We start from the raw sequence: 14,182 nt of genomic DNA on the forward strand, positions 1-14,182 counted from the left end.
TGTCGTATAGCTCCGTCAGCGCCTCGCAATTTGAAAGCGTTTAATATAACAAGCAATTCAGCGGTTATAACATGGACGGCCCCTGCTCATCACAATGGCAAAATACGCAAATATGTTATACAGTAATTCTATAAACTATTTATTCTATGCTATAATTGATTGATTGACTGAATTATTTTCAATTCAATATTTTCTAGATACAATAATGAATATCATGCTCTGGATTGTTTCAAAGAATTAAAAGTATGTTCTCATAAGGATCTTACATATAAATTGGAAAATCTAAGCAGTTATACGAGCTATAAAGTATATGTTACGGCGTATACGAATGCCGCTTCGATACCCAGCAATGATATTCAATTGAAAACACTTATAGGAAGTAAGAATAAAAATTTGAATTTCTCAAAGCATTATTAAATAACGTAATTCGATGTAATCTTCCATCCAAGTTCCATCCAATCCGCGACACATGATGAGCAAAGAGAAAAATCAGACAGTATTGCAATGGTATAAACCGGAAGTTCCGTCGGGCCGTGTCGAATACTATGAAGTTGCCGTCATTGTTTGGTATAAAGAACAAATACAACGTCAACATGTATCTGGGGTCGTAGGCTCTACCGAATGTGTTTTTCATATACCAATATGTATAGATGCTGATTATCGGCATACAGTGCAGGTGCGGGCTGTTAATATAGCCGAACGGAGCAGTGAAATCGATTATCTGATTTTTGCTGTCAATAGTACAGACGAAGACTTGGATTTACTTAGCTCCTATACGGAAAATAATGATTTGAAATGTATCGGCACTTCTTTTAGCGAGGAAGCGCAACTACAATTGATTGAACGTTATCGTAATGGTAAAAAATATGTCCAATATAAATCGGTTTGGGAAAAAGGACCGACTTATAATTGTTCATCGACCAAATTAAGCCGCATCACCATGTTAGCTTTGCTCGTAGTTGTATCCTCGTTGGGTGTAATGGCTGCTTTCTATGTTGCCCGAAATAAGTATAATAAAATGGCTAATATATCTTGTGCTCTGCCACCGGGTTTGGTTGCGATAACATACCCCAGCAAACATTCGGGGGACGGAGGTGACTTTAGACCTAGCAAAGAATCATTTAGCAACAACGAAAGTCGTCATTTATTATCGTCTATATCGCGCGACTCTACTTACATGTGCAATAATGAACAGCTGGGCGAGGTAGACGAGATAGTCGCCAGCTCATTAAGTAAGAGCAGCGGCTACGTAGGTTCAAATCATTCTCAAGATTACGATGGTCAGGATACTTGCACCACGACCGTTGACAACACTACAGAAAGTTGTATTTTTGAATCACCGTCCGTTGTCGACGACGCTTATATGGTGATGGAGTTAATGAAAACCAATGAAAATAAATCTTCATCCCAATCGCAGGCATATGTTAATCCTATAACATCGGTAGACGGTTACGTGCAACCAAATTTCGCCGCCATAACTCCCATAGCAACAGCTAGCAGCAGCGGCTATATTAAACAATTGCCACAAATAATGCATCCTGAGAATGGTTATATAAAACCAAATAACGTTTTTAATTGGCAAATTAATTCACAAAAGTCACACGATATATCATCGATATCTCCTCGCCACAATGACAATGATTTCTTTTCAACTAACAATATCAACGGTTACGTGGCATCACAGCTAGTGCAAAAGGTAAGTGTTTATTTCGTATATCGTTAATGGCGAAAGGAGGATTAGAGCTAAATGGGAGACAATCTTGGTTTATTGAAGAATGATAAGATTCTTTAACGAATAGCTTAACGTTTTTTAATCGAAAACTATATACATTCGTCTCAAATTCGACGCCAGCAACCAACCATTAGTCCAAGCTATATTTGGCTTGAGAAGGACCCTTTGACAGCGAGCATCTTAAATGCACGCTTGCATGATAACAAATATTTGACGCAAAATTTTTATTTCATTTATTGAAGTCTTTTTATCTTTTACTAAACGTATTCCGCGAACGAAATAGCTTGATAGGTGAATAGGTTGATAGGTGTGAGAAGTTGCGTCTTTCACAGAAGGCCCATGGTTCAGAATTTAATTCTCATTCACAATGTTTCCCGGTAATTGAAAAATTCCCGCAATAACATCTACAAAGCACATTTGCTACAATATTTAAATACATTTGTTAACTGTAACCCTATTCCGTCCTATGCTCTCCCCAAAAACCTTTCAATAGCTGGTTGAGATTTTACACGTACAATGAGATTTTTTAATTTTAAAATTTAAATAAAAAATTACATATTTTATTTCAGCCCACAGTTCAAAGCACCATTGACGGTTATACTTCCTTGGACACGTTAACCAAGTCCACACATTCTGCTGTGCCGCAACAAACTATCGGTGTCGATATTGCTGCTAGTGCAGGTAGGAGTGCTCTATGCAATCTCCCGCCTATATCCGGTTATGTAACCCAAAAGGAATTATCTGCTTTTGGCCAACAACAAAAAATTAATTGAGTTACCCTCGCCATCAATTATGGCCACCAGAGACTTGTTTGTACAAAGTTTGAGATTCTTTTAGATATCTTAAGTAAAAAAATGGAAACAAAAAAAAAAAAAAAAAAAAAAAAAAAAAAAAACAAAATGGAACAAGAGTATACAACACTCGCTTTAACTAATCAAAGTATTTCTTGTACACAGAAAATATTTCACTTTTAAAAATGCTTTAGCTGTATTGTGTAACTTTATATATATATATATATATATATATACATATACATTATTATTATATATATATATTCACATTGTCTCTTATTTTAAAATTTTTTCAAAAAATTTTTTAAAGTTCTTAAAAAGTATTTTTTTTTTTTAATTTCTAACAACAAATGTGCCTTCGTTAAGCTAATATAGATTTAAGTTTAGCTTAAGCTTATATTAAATAGATGTATGTAAAGAGAACTCTCTCCCTATCTCTTTCTCTCTCTCTCTCTCTCGTTGTTTGGTAACAACATCTTATTCCTGTTGACCGGCAGCTCAATTTTCGCTTTCGCTTTCATTTTCACTTTCCCTTTCCATTTTTCTTCTTTTTTTTTTTAATTTTTTTTTTTTTTTTTTTTTTTTGTGGTAATTTTTTAAATCATACATCACAATAATATTTTATAAACTTTTATGTATAAATTTTCGTTTCTATTTCAAAAGAATAATGTCAAGTGCTACATATATATATGTGTATGTAATTAACCTATAATAGGTGTCGTTTTTTTTTTTTATTATTTTAGTTTCTTTTATAAATGTTTATAACCGTTTCATTTTAAAATATTAATCATAATAAGTATTAAAATTAAGCAAATTGTCCTTAAGATTAGTAGCTTTAAAAAAAAAAAATAGAAAAGAAAAACACTTAATAGCGCAAATTTTGGCAAAATTAACTTTGTGGCCTTAATTAGATGTTAAAATTTTTTCATAACTCTACTCTTTATTATTATTTAGCAATAAATGAAAGAGTTTTGTATCTTGTACTTAATTAATGTTATGTCCATCATCATCTTGTATACTATGAGCAATAAAAAAATGCATGTGTATATAAACGAGAATTGATTAAAAAATTCAGCGCAAAATTTTAAATACCTCAGGCCGTGCTTACGTCCACTTATAACGACAACGTAATTGTCTCTAATTGATCTTTAAATTTCTAAATTGTTGATCGATAATATCTTTAGGTTTTGATTAGAAATGCAGTGATATGTATATCATGTGAAACATGAAAATGCCAAAAACTCAAACCACATCGTTATCACTCACTACACGCAAGAGAGAGAAATCATGAACGGAAAAATGATCATGGCGCTCAGTTGGAAAATTTTTTCGAAAATTGATTGGAAAATTGATTTCGAAATGATTTTACCTCTTTTTCACTTTTAGTTCATTCATTGTGATAAGAGATTACCCTACATCATTTCTGGTACAAGGCTATCTTAAGTTTGTGCGCAACTATACTATACAGAATCAACTTTTATTATACCGATCGATTTATCAGGCTTCTCGACAAGACTGTCCGAATGTCTGTCTTGTATTCTTGTATTCAACGTATAGTTCGCAATTTTTGAAATATTTTTTCGTTGAAATTCCGCAAATCAATGGATTTTGCCTCAAGAACGAACGCTCTTGCTCTCTCTCTCTCTCTCTCTCTCTCTCTCTCTCGTAGAGTTGTCTTTCATCGTACACCAGAAATGATAAACATTTATTTTCCGTTAGTAGTGTCAATGCAGAAGAATAATAATGATGTAGGTATGAAAATACAAAATGACATCCATTGGCTAACACGAAGTGCCGAAAGACGCAGTCAAGGCGTTAAAAAAAAAGTGGAAAAAGTATTTCACTGTCTGTGCCAAAATCCTCACCATTTCCATCATGTGTCTACGGTCAAGATATAAGATCTTTCAACCGATTATAACGAATTACTTTGGATGGCGCGAGGATGGTGTAAATGTATTCCAAATACCGTGACACTCTTGCATGTGCACTGAGACTATTCAACGGTATCTACTGAACGTTATGTATATCCTGAAGAGGCATTTGTATCATTTAGGCATCATAAAGATGAAACAATATAAAAAGAAGGAACGCAGTGTTGTTTAAAATTCGGATAATTTGGATAATTTATTAAGTAAGCGGTAGGTAGTGGGTTGCATTCAAAAATTTGAAGATAAGCGTCGTTGGATTCCAACGAAAATTTATTCATTACTCAAAAGTTTTAATATTTAAAAGTTCAGTTAAGGGATAACGCAGACAGATTAGCAAGACAAATGCACGTAATTGATGCTTCCTGTAACGTGACGTGGCAAATACCGAATTCATTATTAAGATTTATAATCAATACGCCAATGAAAGCTCGGGAGGTTTAAGAAAGTTAACAGATGAGATAATGATGAAAATTATCAGGGATTTATTTAACTGCTCCTGAATATGGTAAGAGGGGTAATTAGTTAATGTACGTATAATGTTGTTATTATAAATCGATTGAAAATTAGATAAGCGATGGATTGTGTTTAGTAGAGAGTAATGGATTGTTTGAAAATCTCATATCTAGAATAGGGGGATATTGATATTGATATTGATATAGGAAAAGCAAAAAGGTGCCAACGTCAATGCATTTAATTCCGAGAAAGCTTTATGCTGTCAATGCAACTTTATTTTCAATCCGTCGTACTTACTAGCTGTAGATCGAGAGATCTATAGATTCTCTAGTTTTTTCTTCTAAAAATGTATTTCAAAAATTTTAGTAAAAAATTGCCCACCAAGTCATCATGTGATGTAACTGCAGTGGACGTTCGCGTTATATTAACCTTAATAAATGGCAAACACTCATCCCTCCCTGTTCTAAATAAGTTCATTGATGTATTGCAACATGTCGCAGTAGAGCTAAAACAATGAATTTCCAAATCAAATGTAATATCTGAATTATCAGCCCTACCAAGACCAATTTTTCGCTGGTACCTAAAGATTGGATATATCACAAGGTATAAGATTAACCACAATGCTTATCAATTTATTAGTAGACGTCAAGTTCTATTGGATGTGATTGAATTATTCAATCCTTTAGACTTATCATCACCTTTTATTTATTCATATTTGAAATCTGCTCTCAAATAATGAGAACTTGCATTGAGGTGCTCTACTACGTAAATATCTTCCCTAACGATGGCTCAAGTGCAGCAGCGTAGCGATTTCAGTCATATTTGAAAATTGAAATTGCCATGAGTTGCTTGGCTGGAATATACGTCAAATGAAATCCACTTTTGTGGGTTTTCGGTTTTGTTTTTTTTGTTTTAGGATTCCTTTCACTGAGGTAAGTGAACACTTAGAAAAGGGGGCACAAACTGTCTACGACTTCTGAATTGGTAAGCTTTCATCCTGCCTTGATCATCATCATAGAGCCATCCGTGGAGATTGGATAATTTCTAATTCGGAATTTGACGAAGAGGGTTCGCATTGTCCGTCCAAAGGTATAAAACGTATCTTATTTACGTTAGTAGCCTTTTATCCTTACGTTATACAATATTGTACAATAGTGGAAGAAACTTAATATTATTTGACATGTAAAGGTTTAACACGTTTTCGGCAAGTGTACCACAATGTTTATCGAAGGATTCAATCGTAGTTCGATTTGAAATTATCGGTTGCGATTATGTAGGGCAATGAACGCTAAAATTGCATCGTTGCAGTCTACGAAAGAAAGGCGAAGAGATACGCTGTGTGAGAGACTGTGTGTGATACTAGCCATACGTTTAGAGTTTAATGTCCGATCTTAGTACTGAGATTTTTAAAGCAGTGCAGCAATGTTTCGCTTCGCGTCATTGCAATAGTTTCGCAATATTCAGTCATAAACGCAGAGATTTCGTTGGGCCCTCTCGAAACTCTACTACATCGAGGCATCGAGGGGGCCAAAATTTTCGATGATTAATTTCATATATCTTTTTTTTTTTTAATATCTATCACCGAAGAATGGTGTCCAAAAAGGAAGCTTTAGATATCCTATAAAGTATATACATATACGTACGTCTTGATCGATATCAAATACTGAATCTATTTAGCCTTTGCAGATGTATGTTGTTCACACTTACTATAGACTTGGCAGTAATCTTGGAAGCTCTTGCATGCAGATTAATAAGAAAACAGTGAGTAAAATTGGGCAAAAGACACATCCAGAGTAAGGCGTAAAGTAAAAGTTTCTCTTGTGAACGATAGATAGAACGATGAAATTTCTTCAATTTATTTCATGGATAATCCTACGATGCGTATTGTATGCATTATGGCCACGTCCACATAAATTTATAAGTTATCAAGGTAAGTAGGAAGATAGATGATACTTTTGATGATTAGAAAAACTTGACCACGCCCACTCATTATTATAAAATAACAAAATTGAACTGGTTTAGTTTTTCTTGTCCCAGTCTCAATGGAAAGAGCATCCTCTATAAATATATGCTATATAAATATATATATATATGTGTAGGAAGAAGTATTAAATAACGTGGTAGATACACGAGACTCGTCTCCAGCCGAGTATCTTACTAAAGTTTTCCGTCTTCTTCTAAAATGTTGATAAATGATAGACTGTATATCTATTTTTCTAATTTTAAAACTTTGCTTAACGAAAAAAATAAAAAAAAAAAAAAAAAAAAAAAAAAATGAAAGAATTTGTAGACTAAGCTTCTTCGTCTAATCAAATTTTCAACTTACATAACATTTTACAACGAAGAAGCAGCAGAAGACAAATAGGCCGATGAATATAATAAATTTCTAAATTAAAGGGGTGGAGTTTAAGTTTTTCTTTTTTAATTTGTTCATCACTCTTTATTATTTATTTAATATTTATTTAACTAAACAATTGTTAACTAACTATACAGCGACTATATGGAAAAATGATTGTTAATGTCTTTCATAGTAATCAAGATGAGGCGAAGTGTTCTCTTCTTCTTGCGTTTTATGCTCATAATCATGATGATGATGAATGTGCTCTTCTTCATCATCGTATTCTTTTGGTTTATCAATTTTCTTATGCTCATGTTTATGTTCATGTTTATGATCATGTTTCGCTTCATGATGATGATGATGATCGTGTTTGACGGTCTCTTTTTTAATAATCGGATAATGTTCCTCAATAATTTTCTTCTCCTCCTTAACTACAATAGGCTTATGATGATGATGTATATGCTTGACAATCGTATGCGTATGTTTTTCGATTTTCTTGTGAATAGGAACATGAATGACAACCTTTTTATGTTTAACTTCATGATGACCACTGATGATGATGATAATGATAATGATGATGATGAAGATGATGATCACGATGATGATCAATTCAAAAAAATTTATTTATTTATTTATTTATTTATTTATTTTTTTTAGTTTTTAATTTAAGATATTACACGATCTATAGACGAAAACTCACCTCGCTTTCGTATGACTAACTATTGTTAACATGGCCAATAATAGAGCTATGAAAACATTGAACAGCTACAGCGAAACGATGTAAAGAAAAAAGGACAAAAAAAAAACAAAAAATAAAAAGAAAAAGAAAACAAATAAAATAATTTTCTTTTTCCATGTACGCATTATAAGGATAATTACAGCAACAACAACAACAACAACAACAGCAATAACAACAACAATAATAATAACGACAATGATTAATATTGAAATGCTATACATGTATGTTTGTCGCTTACCCTTACACGATCAGCGTACATATTTTAAAAAATATTTTGCCAAAAATTGAGCAAAATTACGCACAAAAAAGGAAATTAAAAAAAAAAAAATTATTATTATTAAATAATCCCGTTATAATCGGTATAAATCTCCGGCCAGGTGTGTTTTCTACGGATTGAGTTTTGTTTATGCATATCGATCGTTGCCTGCCGTAAACTTTTATAACACGAACGAAACGAAACATCAAAACGAAATCATTTCAACAATTAAAATAAAAATGTGAGAGTTGTATGATTGGTTGTGTGGTGGTGATGGTAATGGTAATGTTAATGCTGGTAGTGTTAGTCGTATTTGGCCAATATTTTTGTTCATCACTTCCTTAGCTCTTCATTATTATATCATTATTTATATTTATATGAAAAAGCATGTGCGAAATGTGTGCCTGTGTTTGTGTCGAATTTTTCTCATTGTATTGTATCATTATTTTTCTCTACATTCTTTATATGTGTGTGTCTGTCTACATGTATGATTTTTATTTTGTAATGTTCATTCAATTGTAACTTAATATTTTCATTATTTCTCTTCTTCTTCTTCTTCTTCTTCTCCTTCTCTTTACTACTTGCGGCTTTAACATTTTCACTATTAGGTGGGTGTTGTACCAACAAAAACAGAAAAAAAAAAACCAAAAATATTGTAACCGTTTATTATGTTATATGCATGTGCATGTGCATGTGCATGTGTGTGTGTGTGTGTGTGTGTGTGTGTGTGTGTGTGTGTGTGCATGTTTGTGTAAGTGTTGAATTTTCTTTATGCATGTTACTAGACTTTATTACATTTTTATTTATTTTTATTATTTTCTTTTTTCATATATTTTATGCGTTTTATGTATTATTTTATTTTGTTACGTTTATTGGTATTGTTGTTGGAGTTGGTGGTACTGTTTTGGTTTTCATTTCAGAAGCGGAAGCTTAATTGAAAGTCAGTCAACGGAAATGTTATCCGCGCGTGCTTTATTTTTGTGTGCAACGACAAACATACACACACACACACGCACACGACATGTACATATGTCTGCTGCTGCTTTTAATATGTAGTTAGTTATTGTTCGATAGCTGTTCGTAATGAAATAGAATGAAATTAGGTGGAAAAGGTTTTTCTTATTAGTTATTATTATATAAACTATTCCATTATGAATATTTAAAAGTAATTTGTGTAAAATTCGTAACGCGGAGAGAGTTATTATTACTTATGTATCCTCGAATGTTTGCGCTTATTATCAATACATTCACGTTATTGTATTTGCTTTTTAATAATTTTTTTTTTTTTTTTTAAATTATATTTCTTGTTGAACATTTTATCATGTTGTGTATATAGATATATAAAGATTGAATGATAAGTGCGTGTACCAGGGATCAAACGGATTTATTTTCTTCAATTTCTTTTAATACAAATATTATAAAATAATTTTCCTTCCTTCATAAGTCAATTGTGTCTTCAATATGTCAATGTTCGTAGGCAAAACCAGATTGCATTTTCACGTTATCAGCTTCTCTTAACATTTCATTCTCCAGAGTCAACGAAGACATGTAAAGTATCGGGCATATAAAATACTGAGAGGTAATAGGTTCTAAGAGATGGTAGAGTGTTGGATTATGTCGATGTTTGTGTGCAAAAATACCAATATATTGGATGCACTTCGGGATTGTACGGATGCCGTAAGAAGCAAGCGTAAAACGCGAAGTTGCCAAATGAATGCTGAAAGTATCGCGGGCGTGAGAAAACTTAAGAAAAATGGTAAAAGAATTATGACAAACAATGGCAGTAGAATGATTGCTGATAGTTTTTAATGACTGCCTTTAAGCCTTTAAGGGCCTTTAAGAAGTATCGTAATGACAGTGTGGTAATACTAAAGAAGGGTCAACAATAAATATTCAGTTGTAGAAAGGTCTGGCAGTTTTCGCAGAGGGGATTGAACGGTTGTACACTTTTCATTGTTCGTGTATTCTAGGAGTAATGGCGTCTGTTAGTATAGGAATTGCTTCAGTCATTGGGTGTTGCTGGTTCATATTTAAATAATCCCTTGTATTAGCAGATATAATGGACATCAGCCTTTGGGCGAGTATTCATATAAGACCTATTCTAGACATATCTGGCCAATGAGTAGTACAATAATCGGATGCTTGAGTTGAAGAAAGGCAAAGAAATGTGATGGACAAGAGTTGGGATCAAGTCTATATAATGTGTGTCCACATAGTACGCGGGAGTCGTAGAACGATAGGTGACATTGTCTCACCATGTGTACCATCGGTCTTTACGGATTTAGGTCTTTACGGTAGTAAGAAGCGTTAAATCTCTAAAGACATAGGTCCATGTCCTGCTATTTTTTGCGTTATTCATATCAAATCTGACTGAGAATCATTTCATTTTGCTTATTAAACGCCAACTTGAGCCACCTTTTCGCGAAAACTTTTTTAAGGTAAAGATATGTGTTATTTGGGTATCTTTTTGATTCTAAGACTAAGTTTAGCTTAATCGGAATAGCCTTCAATGACTTGTATTTAGAGGCCATTCTTCTGCCGATTGTATGTCGATATCTGTGTCAATTTATTTGAAATAATAATAAGATGAGGAGGAAATAGAATTCGGTTTGCGCTCGATTTCTGCTACGTTTTCAGAATATTTCATTATCGACTAAATATATCTCTCAGTTAACTCTTGTTCGGTTGGCGTACCTTGAAAGCTTTGAAAAGTTGTGAATTCCTTTCTTTACAATAATACAGTCAATAACGAAATCATGCAAACGTAAATAAGAACAAAATTATGAAAAACTTTTGACAATGTAATGAAATGAAATGAAATGAAATAATTTCATATTTTCATTTCTTAAAAAAATTATGCACTTTGTGAACTTTGAACTTTAGTAAATACGTTTTTATTTCTATTTTATGCAATATATTTATTTATACGTTACCTACATATAGCGTATAATGTTTTAAAGTGAATTGACAATCAATTCTAGTTTTACATTAGGTGCTTGCGTTTACTTTGATCATAGTTTCACTTAATGAAGTTGGCGGAGCCACGTGCCGGCCAGGCCATGCTGCATCGATCTGAACGTGCGGTAGAACTTCCCCTACGAGCTGCAACAGTGTATTCGTCGCATTTTTTTCCAATATGTAGCCGAAATGTCATTTTCAATCGATTCGTATGGCAGCCATTTTTCCTCCTTTTCAATTATTTGCATCGCGTGTGAATAGTTGATTCATCCGCTGCTAAGCTGTTCGAAAGTTCGTTCCGCTGTTCTTTGAGCTGGATTATCGTTCAATAAGTCTTGCAAGTCATTCACTTCGAACTTTTTTGGTTCTCCAGGCTTTTCGTTGTCATTAACATTAAAATCGTCACTTTTTAATCGTTGCAGCCAAAGCCGAAAACTGGGATATGATGCGGCCGCATCCTTATTACCTTCTGCAAGTGTTTGGCGGTCTTCGGTAGCATATGTCTTCGTATCAAAGAACTTAAGGTAATATGTTATTTTGTGTAGAGGAGGATCGAAACCATCGGATTTAATCGTTATGTACATTGGATACTTTGCCCTATTTTATCATTTTTTACAAATACATATATACGCTGGCCAAAATAAATTTAAGCATTTATTATTAAATGCACTGGGGTCTCTCTCTCTCCCCAACCTAATAAAACTCATATTTCCATTTGTTTTGAATTGTACGACCAGACTTCGGCTAATGAGTATAAGTCCTTATAATTTAAATAGTTGCGGTGCAATGTTGCTGTATGAACATTTTGCTGTTTGTATTCATATGCAATTGCACGCCAGTAATCTAAAGTCGGGCCTTAGACTTTTAAAACAAGAGTCAATCCTCTCTTCCTTCCCCTGTGTTCAACCGTATATAATGCAGGTATCTTCTATTTTTAAATCTTGTTTAGTCTATGTACCCTACATTCACCAACTGCCTAGCTTCTATTCACTTTGTTCACGACCTATTGAGCTTCTTTCGTTTATATGCAATCTTCTAATCCCTATTCTTCATGTTCGCCACTTATCTACATTCTGTCCCATATGTTCACTATCTACTATGGCCATATGTAGTATTTTCAAAATTTATCTAACCTTTATATATATAGTTTTTAACTTGTCTAGACTTTAAACTCTATTTTCGAATATTTACTTGGCTTGGCTTGGCTTGGCTTGGCTTCTATTAACTTTTATTTTAGTTGTACGCGTTTTAAATTTAGTTAACACCTGATCAGTTAATGCAAAAAAGATCATGTTTATAATAATATAAGATTTGAATGCTTGTTCGACAAAACTTGTTCGCCCAAGCTTGCTAACGAACGTGTTGCATAATAAATCAAAAGAAAGAAGAAAGCTTGAAAATATTTAAAAGTAAAGTAAATATTGCGCGTTATAAAATATATACATATATATATATATATATATTAAATTATATATAACAACACATTTCGTTTTACTTCTTTTTTTTTTTTTTTTTATTAAATTTATTAACTAAAAGGTAATAATAACAAGTATAAATTATATGTATGTCAGAGCAGAGTAAAGCTATTACTAAGTAGAAAAAAAAAAAAAAAAAAAACACAACCAACCGACAAATTTCCCATAAACGAAAGACATTTATTTAGTTTAAGTGTTGAACTGCGAAGAAAACTTGAAGAAATTTATATAAATTAAATGCTTTTAACTGTAAATTTCAACTCATTTATAAGCAAACATTTCAACGAAGAAAGACAAATGATTTCGGTAAAAATTTTGAAGTTTTATGCGATCATTGCGTTAATGATGGTGTTAGTGTTTAGCGAAAAATTTCATAGAAATCATTTAGGATATCCTTTATTGAAACAGCAGCGCCAGCAACAGCAGCAACAACAACAACAACAACAACAACAACAACGCAATATATTAAGGATTAATAAAAATTTTAATAAATTCGTACAAAAAACTAATGAAAATACCATAGGAAGGCGGCCAATATCGTCCCTATATTTAACGCAAGACAAATCGTCCATGCTTAACGGACGACATTTTAATGGATATAAAAGCATTAACAACGATTTACCTATATTCGATCCTATGCCGGGTAGGGAAAGCGTTAAAGACGCAGAGAGACCCTTGATATTTATTTATAACAATGCCCGAATGTTGTTGAATAGCATGTTAGGAAAAAGGAAATATCGTATGAGTGAACCGATGCCGGGACAAATTCTCTATCCACCACGAAACCTAAAATTGAATACTAAAAAGCGAACAATTAGCCCATCAAAGAAAACGAAGCCTTTCGCCGCGAACGGTGGAAAGAGGATGAATGCGATGCCTTTTACTATTGATGATGCGAAAAACTATAAAGCCTATTACGCTAGACACCAGGTAATGTGGCAGCCCCTTATCAAATATTTCACTAAAGCTAAAACGAAAGCGAACACCGTGAAACAACTCAGTAGCAGGAAATACGACGAGAAGCCTAACGAGGAGAATCGTACTTGGTTTATAATAAATGGCAGGTAAATAAATGCGAATCGAAATTTTCCTTAAATAAAGTACACAATACAATATGCAAAAATGCATTAATTTTGAGAATAAATTAATAAATTTAATAAAAATATTTATTTTTATATATATACGTGCAGATATAAGGGCCCATCGACAGTCAATGCTACTACAACTTTACATTCTTCCAAATATATACAGACTTAGCTTAAGATATTTTATTTATCTTAAATAATTTTCTATTTATTTTATTTATTTATCTTATATATTTTTTATTTTTAAATTTAAAAATTTTTTTTTTGTTTTTTGCATTTTCGAATAAAAAAAAGTATGTTTACAATCTAGATTATCGGCTTCTTTGCGAGTCTTTCTTTTGTGGATAAGTCACTTAGGGTATCGTATGTCCCTTAACAAGGGTTTACAGATAGAGAAGAGCGAGAAGAGAGATGGAGAGAAACGGAT

General features: G+C 32.8%; 3 protein-coding genes across 8 annotated transcripts in view; 2 read left to right on the forward strand and 1 right to left on the reverse strand.

Moving 5' to 3' along the window:
• Nucleotides 1-2,643, forward strand: part of LOC119631526 (cytokine receptor-like) — a 30,482-nt gene extending 27,839 nt beyond the window's left edge. For all 6 annotated transcript variants that reach the window (XM_038023828.1, XM_038023838.1, XM_038023865.1 and 3 more), the window contains 4 exons: nucleotides 11-122; nucleotides 198-379; nucleotides 450-1,696; nucleotides 2,302-2,643. In XM_038023828.1, coding sequence (XP_037879756.1) covers nucleotides 11-122; nucleotides 198-379; nucleotides 450-1,696; nucleotides 2,302-2,505 — 1,745 coding nt within the window. In that variant the 3' untranslated portion in view covers nucleotides 2,506-2,643. The remainder of the gene's footprint in view (nucleotides 1-10; nucleotides 123-197; nucleotides 380-449; nucleotides 1,697-2,301) is intronic.
• A 4,776-nt stretch (nucleotides 2,644-7,419) lies between these two features.
• On the reverse strand, nucleotides 7,420-8,240 carry LOC119644729 (uncharacterized histidine-rich protein DDB_G0274557-like). The gene is made up of 2 exons (XM_038044448.1): nucleotides 8,220-8,240; nucleotides 7,420-7,737 (listed from the first exon to the last, which is right to left on the reverse strand). Exons 1-2 carry the CDS (start codon nucleotides 8,238-8,240, stop codon nucleotides 7,420-7,422), a joined length of 339 nt encoding a protein of 112 aa, XP_037900376.1.
• Nucleotides 8,241-13,114: 4,874 nt separating this feature from the next.
• Nucleotides 13,115-13,936, forward strand: LOC119644640. Its single transcript, XM_038044274.1, has 2 exons — nucleotides 13,115-13,734; nucleotides 13,861-13,936. The coding sequence occupies exons 1-2, from the start codon at nucleotides 13,241-13,243 to the stop codon at nucleotides 13,925-13,927; spliced, it is 561 nt and encodes a 186-aa protein (XP_037900202.1). The 5' UTR covers nucleotides 13,115-13,240; the 3' UTR covers nucleotides 13,928-13,936.
• The last annotated feature ends 246 nt before the right edge of the window (nucleotides 13,937-14,182 follow it).

The sequence above is a fragment of the Glossina fuscipes genome, unplaced genomic scaffold (genome assembly GCF_014805625.2).
Source record: "Glossina fuscipes isolate IAEA_lab_2018 unplaced genomic scaffold, Yale_Gfus_2 0, whole genome shotgun sequence".
NCBI classification, from domain to species: Eukaryota; Metazoa; Arthropoda; class Insecta; order Diptera; family Glossinidae; genus Glossina; species Glossina fuscipes.

Excerpts from the sequence above, each read along its gene's own strand:
- LOC119644729 (XM_038044448.1), bottom strand. The coding sequence starts at position 8,240 with ATGTACGCTGATCGTGTAAGG. Across the intron at positions 7,738-8,219 it reads TGTACGCTGATCGTGTAAGG|AAAATCGAAAAACATACGCA; the intron begins GTAAGCGACAAA and ends CCTATTCACAAG.
- LOC119644640 (XM_038044274.1), top strand. The coding sequence starts at position 13,241 with ATGCTTAACGGACGACATTTTAATGGATATAAAAGCATTAACAACGAT. Across the intron at positions 13,735-13,860 it reads TGGTTTATAATAAATGGCAG|ATATAAGGGCCCATCGACAG; the intron begins GTAAATAAATGC and ends ATATACGTGCAG.